The sequence below is a fragment of the Mastigoproctus giganteus genome, chromosome 6 (assembly GCF_048544385.1).
Source record: "Mastigoproctus giganteus isolate SK-2022 chromosome 6, ASM4854438v1, whole genome shotgun sequence".
NCBI classification, from domain to species: domain Eukaryota; kingdom Metazoa; phylum Arthropoda; class Arachnida; order Uropygi; family Thelyphonidae; genus Mastigoproctus; species Mastigoproctus giganteus.
Window position 1 is genome coordinate 155,255,418 of NC_143580.1, and position 14,559 is coordinate 155,269,976.

General features: G+C 37.5%; 1 protein-coding gene across 3 annotated transcripts in view; it reads left to right on the forward strand.

Moving 5' to 3' along the window:
* Sec23 (transport protein Sec23) overlaps nt 1-14,559 on the forward strand; it is a 250,336-nt gene that overhangs the window by 48,924 nt on the left and 186,853 nt on the right. For all 3 annotated transcript variants that reach the window (XM_090376546.1, XM_090376548.1, XM_090376547.1), the window contains exons 6-7: nt 7,500-7,577; nt 12,635-12,793. In XM_090376546.1, the coding sequence (XP_090232672.1) occupies nt 7,500-7,577; nt 12,635-12,793 (237 nt within the window). The remainder of the gene's footprint in view (nt 1-7,499; nt 7,578-12,634; nt 12,794-14,559) is intronic.

The following is a 14,559-nucleotide window of genomic DNA, read 5'->3' on the forward strand; positions in this document are numbered from 1 at the left end:
AGGAATGTACAGGAATGGAAATTTGGTATATATATATATATATACAATTTAGTGTCAGAGACCAGAAGTAAAATAAATGAAGTGCTTTTTATTAAAGAAATTCTGTTGAATCCATACAGTCATTAGGAGCTTGATGGTTGGTAGCTAAATGATGCAAGGAAATAAATGAAGAACTCAGGAAGGTTGCTGAGAGCTTCTTTTCTAATAGTATAGATCAGTGCTATTCAAAGTGTAGTCCACAGACCGGTGCTGGTCCATGAACTGTTTGTTACTGGTCCCCGATGATTCATCCATTACCAGTCTGCAAGATTTGAATTTTACAAAAGTACCAGTCAGCAACAGATTGTAAATAAAAGAAACTGGTCCTTCACCACAAATAGTTTGAGAAGCATTGGTGTAGATGGTTTGACATTTGAGGAGATGTAGGAAGATTGTTGACACAAACCAGAAAATTAAGGAAATAAATGAAAAAGGATTGGGAAACCAGAAAAGTTTGGTCTCACAGACACTAGAATAGAGAAAGCAAAGAATATTTATTTATTATTTTTTTCTATCTTGTTTATTTTTATATAAAACTATTAAAATCCAATATTTCTTTGGTAGCTTGGATTGGTTGAGGTTTGATAAGTGAGTAAACACTTGTTGAGAGAGCGCCACTAGATGTAAAGACATTAAATAAAGATTACTATTTTAATTAGGTTCACTAGTATGTATAAGCACCTGTTAACTTCCATATGATAGAATTTGACTCCCAATACACTAGTATATATAAGCACCTGTTAACTTCCATATGATAGAATTTGACTCCCAATACACTGATTTTGGTGAAATTTTATATTTTTGTCTTTTAGTAAAATGCAGAGCTACAAGGCTCAATAACTTCTACATTGTAACAATATATTTAATAGAAGAGTAAGAGATTCCCTCAATCTTTTGCATAGAATATTTAAAAGAGTAAGAAATTACCTCAAAGAAATTACCTGTTCAAGATATAGTATAGTAGTAGTGGCATGTGATGCAAGAAAGCAAATGTATGAGCTTATGCAGCATCAGCCAAAAAAAAAAAAAAAAAAAAAATTCACAGCATTCCCTCCAAATGCCTGTCCAGTTCCTCCTTAAATTTATTCAACCTATCAACTTCCACGACAGTTGGAAGTTTGTTCCAGCAATTAACCACCCGCTGGCTAAAGGCAAATTTCTGCACACCTATTCTACATCTGTCCTTTCATAATTTGAATTTATCCCCCTTAGGTTCGTAATCTGAACAAGTGGAAGGATCCCATCAGAATTCAGCGTGCTCAACCCATTCAAGGCCTTATACACCTCAATCAGATCACCGCGCAGGTGCCTAGTCTCCAGCCACTGCAATTTGCAGAACTTAAGCCTATCTTGGTAAGAGGATCCCTTCATTCCCCTCACCAATCTTGTTGCCCCCCTCTCTGTACACGCTCAAGTAAATCTACATCCTTCCTAAAATGAGGCCTCCAGACCTGTACGCAGTACTCAAGGCGTGGCCTGACCGTTACCTTATACAGAGGGACAATCACCTCCTTTTCTCTGCTAGCAAAATTCCTATATATCATTGACAAAACCCCATGACCTGCCCTGGCAGCCTGTCTGCATTGCTCAGAAAACTTCATATCCGACTGCACAATTACTCCCAGATCTTCATTTTCTACCACCTTAAGTGGAGTACCACACAGTTGGTACGTTTCTCTGGGGTTACTTCTACCCATATGCAGTACTTTGCATTTGTCAAGGTTAAACTTCAGTTACCACTTCTTAGCCCATCTGCCCAAATTATCTAGATCCTGTTGCAGTAGCACACTGCCATTACTGTCATTAACAACCCTGCCAACCTTTGTATCATCTGCAAACTTCGACATTAAGCCTGATATACCTTCATCAATATCATTGATAAATATACAAAACAACAGTGGACCCAACACCGAACCCTGTGGAACTCCACTAATAATATTAGTCCACGAAGAGCAGCACCCATTGATTACCACTCTCTGTCTTCTCCCACTTAACTATCCTTTTATCCATTGTAGCTTACCCTTAATACCATTCTGCTCCAATTTGTACAATAATCTTCCATGCGCAACAGTGTCAAAAGATTCCTGAAATCCAAATATATGATATCAAAATTATTTTTTGCATCCAGTTCCTTTGTAACCACATCATAATATCCTATCAAATTTGTCAGACAAGACTTTCCCTTAACAAACCCATGCTGTGTCTGAATTATTGCTGCAGTCTTGTCTAGATGATCCTGCAATGCATCTTTAACCAGCGACTCCATTATTTTACCCGGAACAGAAGTTAAACTAACTGGTCTGTAATTACTCGTGTCACCCTTCGATCCCCCTTTGTGAATTGGGGATACATTTGCACATCTCCAGTCCATGGGAACTTCCCCTGAGTCCAAGGATGCTCTCATAATTATGGCTAAGGGTTTGCTTAGTTGCTTTGCCGCCTCCTTTAATATAACTGGATAGATCCCATCCACCCCAGGTGCTTTTCTTATGTTTAACTTCAACAATTTCTTCTCCACTTTGCTCTCAGTTATTACAAAATCAAGTATCCTGCTACAATTTGATAACCTTCTGCCATTTTCAAACCGTAATAATTCCTCATGTGTGAATGTAGATGCAAAATACTCATTCAGTTTGTTTGCTATCTGAGCAGAATCATCAACAGTCGAACCATCGATGTCAAGTGGACCAATCAGATTCATCCCCTTCCTTTTAGAGTTTATATAAGTAAAGAAATCCTTGCTGTGTTTTTCTTACCATCTTTTGCCAAGGATTTCTCGTAATCTGCCTTCGCCTGCCTAACCTTCTTTGTGACAAGATTACAGACTAGCTTATATCTGCCATAGGCTTCTGAGTTGCTTGATAATTTATATGCATCCCATGCATTTTTCTTCTCTGTCTCGAGTCTCATTAGTTCATTTTATAACCATTTAGGCCTAAACCTTGAACAATATTTCTTAATAGATATGAAACTTTTAGTAATCCACGATTAATTCCTTGAATGCCTCCCACTTAGAATTTTCTGTTGGTAACATCGTCAGTTGATCCCACTGTATAGAATTTAAAAACTTTCTGAGACCAAGGTACTTACCTTTACGGAAGCGAAAACCCTTTCCTTTACCCCTTATGGTAATTAAATCTTTAAGTAAATCCCACATCAGTACACTGTGATCACTGCCACCTAGTGGTTCCTTTATCTGCAAATTCTTAATACGAATGATCACTGCTGATAACCAGATCAAGAGTATTACACTCTCTGGTTGCCTCTCGAACATGCTAGTGTGTGAGTGACCAACCCACAAGATCCAGTCAATATCTGGGAAGTTAAAATCCCCCATTATAAGACATTCCGATTTACTAGTCCACTCTATTTCTCTGTACAATTGTTCATTGTACTCATTCGAGTCACTAGGCCTATAACACGCTCCTACTCTTATTTTTGCTTTCGCAGTGCTTATGTCACGTCAAACTGGCTCAACAGTGCACTGTTCATCTATATCAACTGGGTGCACTTCTTTTGATTTTAGGTTATTCTTAATTAACAGCATAACACCTTCTCCCTTTCTATCCTGTCTATCCTTTCTGTACACATTGTACTACCCAAATTCCAGTTCTGCATTCCTTATATCTGTGTGACACCACGTCTCTGTATATCCCAACAATATCCGCCTTTGATGTCTTGACCAGCACTTCAAATTCATCAAATTTATTTACTATACTTTTAGCATTGGTATACATGCAAACATACGTGCTCCTATTCCTGTTACCCTAACACATTCCATATACCCACCTATTTCACAATGACTGCCATTCATCCCTGATTCCCCCAACACCCCTTCGCTCCAGGTCGCTACTTATTCTAATAGAAGTTGTGCAAGAATCACCTTCACCTCTGCCTGCGTCTACTGTTAAACTATTAGTCCTTGTATCCCCCCCCCAAGCTAGCAGTTTTCCGACCCACCTAACACTGCCTCGATAGCATCAGCAAATATTCTTGCACCCTTTCTATTTAAGTGTATCCCATCCCTGTAGAAGCAGTCTCTCCTGTTAACAAGTACAGTCCAGGCTGAAAAAAATTCTATCCCTTGAGAATTGCACAATCTTTCCAGGACTGAATTGATCGACAAGGCTCTCTTCATATACTCCCTCCTATCATGTCTGGCCAGAATTGCAGACACTTTTAAATTCAATCCTAATTCACGGCTTTTTTTTTTCAACAGTGACCTGTACTTGTTAAGTGATTCTGCCGGTCTCCTACTCTTAATATCATTAGTGCCAACGTGTATAACTATATCACCTTTTGTGCCCTTAAAAGATGATATCTGCTCTATAACGTCATCAACCTTTGCCTTGGTAGATATATCCTGGTTCTGTTCCACCTATCCTTTTTACAAAGCATGTTCCCCGTTTCCCTGACAATAGAGTCACCAACAACTACTAGTTACTGTGGGACCAGCGCATTCTGCCTTGGGGGTTGCCGCTGTGTTGTGTGATGACCAAGTACAAGCTCTGGCATTGATGTGGGCAGTTGAGAGCTTGATGGGCCCTCAGTTTAGATCCTTCGAGGGCATCCACCCTGTCCTTCAAGCTCTCATATAGGCCCATAACAATGCTGAATTGTCACCTGATTTACTTACATTGCGCACACACAAAGACATCCCCCATGGTAATGTCATGTTCCGTTCCAGAGAGTTCGGCAAATATTTCACAAGTTGCACCTTTTTTTAGTCTGTGATTCGTTGGAGAATCGCCCCCCCCCCTCAGTTCTCCCCTGAGTCACAGCACTCCTGCCACTTTGTGCCCGTTGCTTTGCTGCTCTAGTTTGGGGCGCGATATTTTAAATCAATAAGATCAATAAATTAAATTAATTAAATGTCAATACTACGCTATCTAATAGAAACAGTGAAGCGTATTACGCTATATAATTATACGTTAGAGCTACCTAGTTACCTCAATTAAAAATTTGAATTCCCTACCGCTATATACAAAAACAATGGCTGCAAGATTCGAATGAAATAACGGTTTTACGTATATTAAGTAGTAATCCACAAAAACTCTTTATCTAAATTAAAATAAAAATAACCAGCGTAACTATAACTATAAGACTACGTATAAAGTACAATAGAATATAACAATTATGTAAATAAAAAGGCAAACACATCGCTTTTTGGAGCCTGTAATTCACAGCTGTAATTTTTTAAAGAGAGTCAGCGCCCTCTCCAAGAGGGCGGCAACTGAAGTTGAACTGTGGCAAATGCAAAGTACTGCATATGGGTAGCAGTAACCCCAGAGTAACATACCAACCGTGTGTACTACAGTCAGGGTAGTGGAGAATGAAAAAGACCTGGGGGTAAGTGGGTGGTCAAATATAAAGTTTTCTGAGCAGTGCAGACAAGCTGCCAGAGCAGCTCATGGGGTCTTGTCAATGATATACAGGAATTTTGCTAGCAGGGATAAGGAGGTAATTATCCTCTTGTATAAGGCAATGGTCAGGCCACACCTTGAGTACTGCATACAGGTGGAGGTCTCATTTTAGGAAGGATGTAGAGTTGCTGGAACGAGTATGGAGATGGGCAACGAAATTGGTGAGAGGAACAAAGGGTTTCTCTTACCAAGAAAGGCTTGAATTCTGCAAATTGCAGCATCTGGAGACTAGGCACCTGCGTGGTGATCTGATTGAGGTGTATAAGGCCTTGAATGGTTTGAGCAAGCATGGGATTATTCCTCTCAGTAAGCTTATGCACCTGAAGGGGCATAAATTGAAATTGAGGAAAGAAAGTTGTAGAATAGATGTGCAGAAATTTGCCTTTAACCAGCAGGTGGTCTATTGCTGGAACAAAACTTCCATCGGTTGTTGTGGAAGTTAGCTTAAATAAATTCAAGGAAGGACTGGACAGACTTTTGGAGCGAATGGATGGGTGAATGGGTAGGGATTTTTTTTTTTTTTTTTGCTGTTGCTGTATAAGCTTGCTTTCTTGCATCATAAACCTCTTCTAATGCTAATATCATCTCAAATCGAATAAAAATCACAAAACATTAAAAATAAGCATAGAGGGTTAATAGCATCAAAAGTAGGAGCAAAATCAGTAGAGACAGGGTCACATTGTGACTTTAGGTTGAGGACCTCAGTACTAAGAAACAGTGTCAAGTAGGTTGTGATTGGAGAAACACCCTTCCTCACTTAGTGGCTATATGAAAACTAGGATGGCAGAATATGAGAGGTCAGAAGTTGGAAGTGAACATTGTAATGGCTTCAAGAAAGAAGAAGGAATTGCAGTGGGCCCCCAATACTGTTAGAAGTAGAGCATTACTATTTTAGGGTTGTTGTGACATATCAAATCCAAGAAGCAATAAAAATCTTTAAGAATGACATCTGTTAAACAAATATATTGGGCCTTTAGAATATGAAAACTTAATTTGGTAACAAAATTGGGTATGTCTAACATTTATTGGTTAAAATCTCTACTTTAACCCTTTATGTTGTATAAAAATGGAAATGAGGATAAATAATGTTATTTATCTTCATTTCCATTATCTATTTATCTCGTATGTTATATATTTTTTTTCTTAATATGCTATTAAAATTTTAGAAAACAAAGTTTTCTAAAATTTTAATAACATATTAAGAACAAATCTTCAGTATTATTTAGGTAATTGGCTAATACAGGAAACAAAAGAAAATTTGGGGTATTATTTACACATTTCAGCCATTTGAAGATCTGTAGAAATACTGTGAGAAATTGGATTGAATTTATTTCATTTTGTTTCATTAGTTGTATGAAGAATGAAATTAAATCATTGAAGTAAAATTTTAGAAGTTCATAACAATATATGACTCAAAGAAATTGCAAATATGACTGGTTGTGTTAAATATTTATCAAAATCAAATGGCCAGTATTCCTCTGTTGGAGATACTGAGCTTTCCACAATTTTAAAGAAAATTTGTGCTGTTACTACAGATGGAGGGCTCTATTCCCCCTGCCTCCAATCAGCTAGCTTACTGCACCCACTTAGCTGGGTAGGTCAAGTGCCTGCCTGGCAACCCAAAGGTCGTGGGTTCGATTCCCGCCTCGGGCTTGGATCCAAGTACTGCAAAAACCTTGGGAGGTGCATTATGGCCACAGAAGCCTATGCGCCAACAACTACCAAAAAAAAAAAAAAAACTGTGCCCACATGAAGTGACATTTAGAAATTTCCCCATGTATCAATAAGACTCAAACCCAGCCCAGTCACCTCCAAACGAGTGCCAAGTGGTAAAACCACCATATTGTCATGGAGGACACAATGAAGCAGATTCAGGCATAGAATAGTAGTGACGTTAAAAAAAAAAAAAAAAAAAAAAAGAGAGAGAGATGCTAGTGTTATATATTAATTTTTAATAGTGTAACTTGATGTATGTTACTGAATAAGCTGTACCTAGTAATATTTACATTAGAGGAATTTGTACATTTACTTTTTCAGAGACTAACGTGCCTCCCTCCAATTTTCCTGTTTGTTGTAGATACTTGTGTTGATGATGAAGAGCTGACAGCATTAAAGGTATGAATAAATAAGTGCTTATAAATAGTGTGAATATAATGATTTAAAAAATGTAGTGTATGATCGCTATATATTTATCTAAACTTTTCTGCATGTGAGTGACACTGATCAGTATTCAGAATTATCTGAAAAAAAATTCAAGAAGGAAACTTTCGGGTTGAAAATAACTTTAATCCTTTTTTATTTATAAGCAGAAGTGCAGTTGGGTAAACATTGAAGAAAAATCCATGATTTGAAACTGAGTGAAGAAAGATATTTATCAGAAACATTCCCATTCCTGTCAATATACATTCACGAATTGCATTTTCTCTGATCTCTAATATTGTATTCTATAATGGGGGTGTGTGTGTGTGTGTGTGTGTGTGTGTGTGTGTGTGTGTGTGTGTGTGTGTGTGTGTGTGTGTGTGTGTGTGTGTGTGCATATATAGAACTTTCAAAGATATTTACTGTTCTGTGTATGCATATTTTCATCTATTTCTTGCGTAGAATGAATTATGGGCATATAGGCATATTATAGCAACAGGTTATACAGTAAATTCTGAGTAATCCAGCCCACTGGGAAAAGGAAGTACAAATAATCAAAATATAGTTAAAATTATTATTTATTATTATTATTTTTTTTTTAAAAACAAAGCATACTTTTTTGCTGCTAATTCACACATGCTCTACATTGAAAATAATTTTTTTTAAATAATAAAGCTGTATAAGTAAAAATTGCTTACAAATAATTTAAATCTCATTTCCGCTGGATGTTATTACCAACCACTGTGTGGAGAATACTAAATTTATATTAAACATGCAGAATTAAAAACATGACTTAGCAGATTGGGATCCAGATATCCTTAATGTATCCAAGGAAGAGAACATTCAAGACCCATTGTTTTAAGTGTCAGAAATTTGCGCAGTCTGCAGAGGAGTAACCAACTGCCTTCTATGGTTCAGAAGAACATGTCCATAGAGACTATACTAACGAAACTCAATTTTGTTCAAACTGTCAGGGAAATCATTTGGCATACTCAAAGGAGTGCATCCAGTAGCATAGAGGAAATAAAATTCAAAAATACAAAGTGCTATGCCAAGAAGCAAAGAAATGGTTTTTAGTGTCTATTAATTCACCCTCCTATGCTTCAGTTGTACAAAAGCAATGTTCCATAACAGTACAGACTGATTCAGTTCCCCCAAGAATCTCAATATCTGGCTGGGCAAGATCAGTCCTCTCCTCACTAAGGAACAGTATACAACTCATTCAGTAAATACACTTCTGATAATACAGCCAGATGAAAATACCGTACAGCAGTCATTAAAGCAAACAAGCTCTGAAAGAGATAAGCAAAAATCCAGTATACTGATACTATGGACACAGATAAAAAATCACACGAGGATGTCCCACTTCTTGAAATTCATGCAGAGGAGGCGGACATGAACTTCCGCAGACCAATATTCCCAAAAAGGGAAAAAACAAGAGTAGACAGACACAAACAAACTACATCCTATAAGCAGACAGACAGACACACCTGATAAACCCAGTAATGTATACACTTGTTCATTGGAACTGTTGTTGACTCTGAACCAACTTAGACAAATGTATGTGATTTATTTAGTGCATATAAGCCTGATGTTCTTTGTATATGGGAACCAAATCTGACCCCTCAAATATCTACGAGAGTAAAATATCATATATATTGAAAAGATAGGAACAACCCTAATATAGTTCATGGAGGAGGAGCATTGTTAGTAAACTCCAGAACGCCCTTTAGACCCCCCCCCCTCTCTCTCTCTCTCTCTCTCTCTCTCTCTCTCTCTCTCTCTCTCTCTACAAACATCCTTAGAAGCATTTGCTCTCTCTCTCTCTCTCTCTCTCTCTACAAACATCCTTAGAAGCATTTGCTCTCTCTCTCTCTCTCTCTCTCTCTCTCTCTCTCTCTCTCTCTCTCTCTCTCTCTCTCTCTCTCTCTCTCTCTCTCTCTCTCTCTCTCTCTCTCTCTCTCTCTCTCTCTACAAACATCCTTAGAAGCATTTGCTGCTCGAGTTATGGTCGGGATAGTAATAACAGTTGTTTCTTTATACTCTTTGCCCAATCTTCATTCACTCCTGCTGATTTGGATGATTTAGTTACTTAGCTACCAACCCTGTTTTGTATCTTGGGTGATTGTATCTTGGGATCTTGGGCATCACCCCCTGTGGGTTTGATAAGAGAGGAGAATTAATTTAAAAATTTCTTGAAAAGTTACAATTTGATGTTGTGGCAGTCACACATACATGCATCTCTCCTCAAGGTCAAATTCTGCATTTGACCTCTCAATATGCTCTCCAAACTTGTTTCCATTTATAGACCAGACAGTTAATGATAATAGTGACCACTTCCCAGTATATACACACTCTGGCTAACCTTCTCAAACTGAAATACAGTCTAGAAGTGTTTGACAAAAATTACTGGTTGAAATATCTACAATTGGCACATTTAGGCCATGGCATCTCCCACCATTGACCTCTGTGATAAACTATATCACCAACCTGATAATGGAAACTGCAGAATCTACCATGCCTAAATCGTCTATCAAAACTCTGACAAATGTAACTATCTCACCTTAGCCTAGGCCTGTTCATTATTTACTATCACAGAACAGCCACAAATCTCAGAGCAGGCAATAAATATGCTAATTCAGTGTGTAAGAACAAAACAACCTTAATCAGAAGATAAAAACCAATTAAATAAACTACTGCTTGAAATGGCTGCTAAGGATAATATGACATGAGAAACTGCAAATAGATCTGCCACCTTTTTAAAATCTTTCACACAAAGATAATTTGATTGGAGAGGAATGAAAACTTTACATATAAAATATGCATTTTTCTTTAGATTTCTTGGTACCTAAAAAAATTAATTTGTTAATGTTATTTTTTAGAAAAAAATTCAATACTTTTTTTCACTCATAAAAGAAGCAAATAAGATTAATTTTTGTAAATGAATCTTATTTCCAGTTTAGAACCTTATGAAAATCATAATTTTAAACAATGTTATGAAAGCATTATAATAATAAGATAAAAGTGTTAACTTGGCAGTGGTGCCCGAAATGTAGCAAAAATGGTGGATTCACCTGGTAGATGCCCAACTTTCTTTTTAAAATTCTGAAAAATGTTTTGGATTGTTATGAATTCTGCTTAAATAGAAAAGATGAAATACAGTATTTCATCTTTTCTTAATGGTTGCAGTAAGTTTTAGTAAAAAAAAAAAAAACAATTCTGCTGAAAACTGCAAAAAAAAAAAAAAGAAAAATAGAACCATGAATCTTATTCTTTTCCAGTTTAAAAGACCATCATTAAATGCACAATTTCAACCACTATATATATATATATATTTTTTAGCTTATTATGTATATTCAGTTCTATTTATTACTTCTGTTTTCAGGTTTCTTTCAAAAATTATTTAAAATTTGGTACACAGCACATGAAATTTGAGACTGTGTTTTGCTCTTGCAGTGTAGCAGCCATCTTGAGAGAATATTGGGGTTTTTTTTTTTGGCTTTACTGTGTTAAGACTGAGTCTTTCAGAAACAACTAGAGTAAAATGGTAGATGTTTATTGAACTATTGGAGGTTTTTAATGTAACTGTCTTGATGTATATAACAGAAGAACTGGATATAACAGAATATGTATTTAACAGAAGAACTATATAACACAAAAGAACTGGATGCAGGGAATAACTTTGATATTATATACTTGGATCTTAGAAAGGCTTTTGATACTGTTGCACATGGAAGACTGCTGCACAAATTGGAGCAGTGTGGCATTGGAGGCAAATTGCTGCTATGGATAAAGGGGTGGTTGAGGGGGAGAAGACAGAGAGTGGTAATCAATGGACACTGCTCATCGTGGACTAATGTTATTAGTGGAGTCCCTCAGGGTTCAGTATTGGGTCCTTTATTGTTTGTTTTCTGTATTTATAAATGATATTGATGATGGTATATCAGGCTTAATGTCCAAGTTTGCAGACGATACGAAGGTTGGCAGGGTTGTCAAGGACACTACTGACACTATGCTGCTGCAACAGGATTTGGAAAGGTTGAGCAGATGGGCTTCGAGGTGGCAAATGAAGTTTAACATTGACAAATGTAAAGTACTACATATGGGAAACAGCAACCCCAGAGCAACGTATCAACTCTGTGGTACTACACTGACAGTGGTAGAGAATGAAAGGGACCTGGGGGTGGTTGTGCAGGCAGATATGAAGTTCTCTGAGCAGTGCAGATGGGCTGCAAGAGTAGCTCATGGTGTATTGTCAATGATATATAGGAATTTTTCTAGCAGGGATAAGGAGGTGATTATTCCCTTGTATAAGGCAATGGTCAGGCCACACCTAGAGTACTGTATACAGGCCTGGAGGCCTCATTTCAAGAAGGATGTAGAGCTGCTGGAACGAGTACAGAGAAGGGCAACTAGATTGGTGAATGGGACAAAGGGGTGCTCTTACGAAGAAAGGCTTAAGTTTTGCGAATTACAGTGTCTGGAAACTAGGCACCAGCGAGGTGATCTGATAGAGGTGTACAAAGCCTTGAATGGTTTGAGCATGCTCAATGCTGATGGGATCCTTCCTCTTGCTCAGAATAATCACCTGAGAGGGCATAAATTCAAATTGAGGAAAGACAGATGTAGGATAGATGTGCGGAAATTTGCCTTTAGCCAGCAGGTGGTTGGTGGGTGGAACAGACTTCCATCCCTTGTCGTGGAAGTTGATAGCCTAAATAAGTTTAAGGCTCAGCTGGACAGGTATTTCGAACGAACAGAGGGGTGAAGTGGAAGTGGTTATTTTTATTTATTTATGTTACTTTTTTTTTTTTTTTTTTTTTTGGCTGATGCTGCATAAGCTTGCTTTCTTGCATCAAATGCCTCTACTAATGCTAATGCTAATGCTAACAGTAAATTAGTCTTTCATTATTAAAAATATGTATTTCATTGCCAAGCGTTACATAACTTTATCTATTGATACAATTATTGAATGCTGAAAATTTTATCTCATATCTGCCATATTGGCTGTGTAAATTTTTTATTTTATATAGGAATCTTTACAAATGTCCCTTTCACTTTTACCATCAAATGCACTGATTGGACTAATAACATTTGGAAGAATGGTGCAAGTTCATGAATTAGGTTGTGAAGGATGTTCCAAAAGTTATGTATTCAGAGGCACAAAGGACCTTACAGCAAAGCAGATACAGGTAAACTTAAAATTTTGTTTTCTAATGAATTGTTGTGAATTTATTTACATTCTATTATCAGTGTATATTATTTTATCATTGCTTATATATTGAACATACAATACAAAACTTTTTTTCACTCATTACACTGGTAAATAAATTATCATTTGAATTAATTTGAAATTATTTTGTAATGTCATCTCTTGTTCCTATTTATTCACTCTGATTCCTTTCACTTCAGAGATGATACTTGTGCATATCTCCATTCAGATTTCCTTGTCAGAGGCTTCCTCATCTGGGGGTTCCCTCTGTTTTTACAAATCTCTTTACCCATTCTGTCAGACTCATCTGTTCCTTCTATTCTGCCACATCTACAAACCAATCAGGACTTCCTGACTTTCCTTTCTTTGAAACTGCTTTGTCCAATCTAACTTTCAGTTGTACAAAAGCAAAGCTTATTTCAGGGCCAAGTGTATTACTATGGTGTGCTTTGAACTGTGATTAAAATGATCCTTTTAAGATTCTGTGGGTTTGTCTACTGGATCTTAGGAAGATGAGCTTGTGTGATGTTGGTTATGGCCTGTTAGCTGATTTGGTGATCCCTATTGGGAATTAATCTTGAAATGATAGTTTTTGAGAGAGACTGGGGTAAGCATAGGATGTGGTACCTGTTTTTGATGCTTACCCTGACTGCATAGCATGTGGTTTTCATATTGATTAATGACTGCCAATAGTGGTGGTCTCGACATTGGATGATGCTACAATTGTGTGCCTGGATTTGCAAGGGATGGAGTATTTTGCTGATAGATTGGTGTCTGAATGGATTTGTGGCTATTGAAGGTGGTTCTGAGTTATTGGGAACCATGTCAAGAATTTAGGGGGGACCCCTGTGGAGGTTTAGACCACCACAATGGGCCTGTGGTGTGACATGAGATGGCAGTTAGCATTAGCATTAGTAGAGGCATTTGATGCAAGAAAGCAAGCTTATGCAGCATCAGCCAAAAAAAAAAAAAAAAAAAAAAAAAGTAACATAAATAAATAAAAATAACCACTTCCTCTTCACCCCTCTGTTCGTTCGAAATACCTGTCCAGCTGAGCCTTAAACTTATTTAGGCTATCAACTTCCACGACAAGGGATGGAAGTCTGTTCCACCTACCAACCACCCGCTGGCTAAAGGCAAATTTCCGCACGTCTATCCTACATCTGTCTTTCCTCAATTTGAATTTATGCCCTCTCAGGTGATTTTTCTGAGCTAGAGGAAGAATCCCATCAGCATTGAGCATGCTTAAACCATTCAAGGCTTTATACACCTCTATCAGATCACCTCGCTGGTGCCTAGTCTCCAGACACTGTAATTTGCAAAACTTAAGCCTTTCTTCGTAAGAGCACCCCTTTGTTCCATTCACTAATCTTGTTGCCCTTCTCTGTACTCGTTCCAGCAGCTCTACATCCTTCTTGAAATGAGGCCTCCAGACCTGTATACAGTACTCTAGGTGTGGCCTGACCATTGCCTTATACAATGGAATAATCACCTCCTTATCCCTGCTGGAAAAATTCCTGTATATCATTGACAATACTCCATGAGCTACTCTTGCAGCCCATCTGCACTGCTCAGAGAACTTCATATCTGCCTACACAATCACCCCCAAGTCCCTTTCATTCTCTACCACTGTCAGTGTAGTACCACAGAGTTGATACGTTGCTCTGGGGTTGCTGTTTCCCATGTGTAGTACTTTACATTTGTCAATGTTAAACTTCATTTGCCACCTCTCAGCCCATCTGCTCA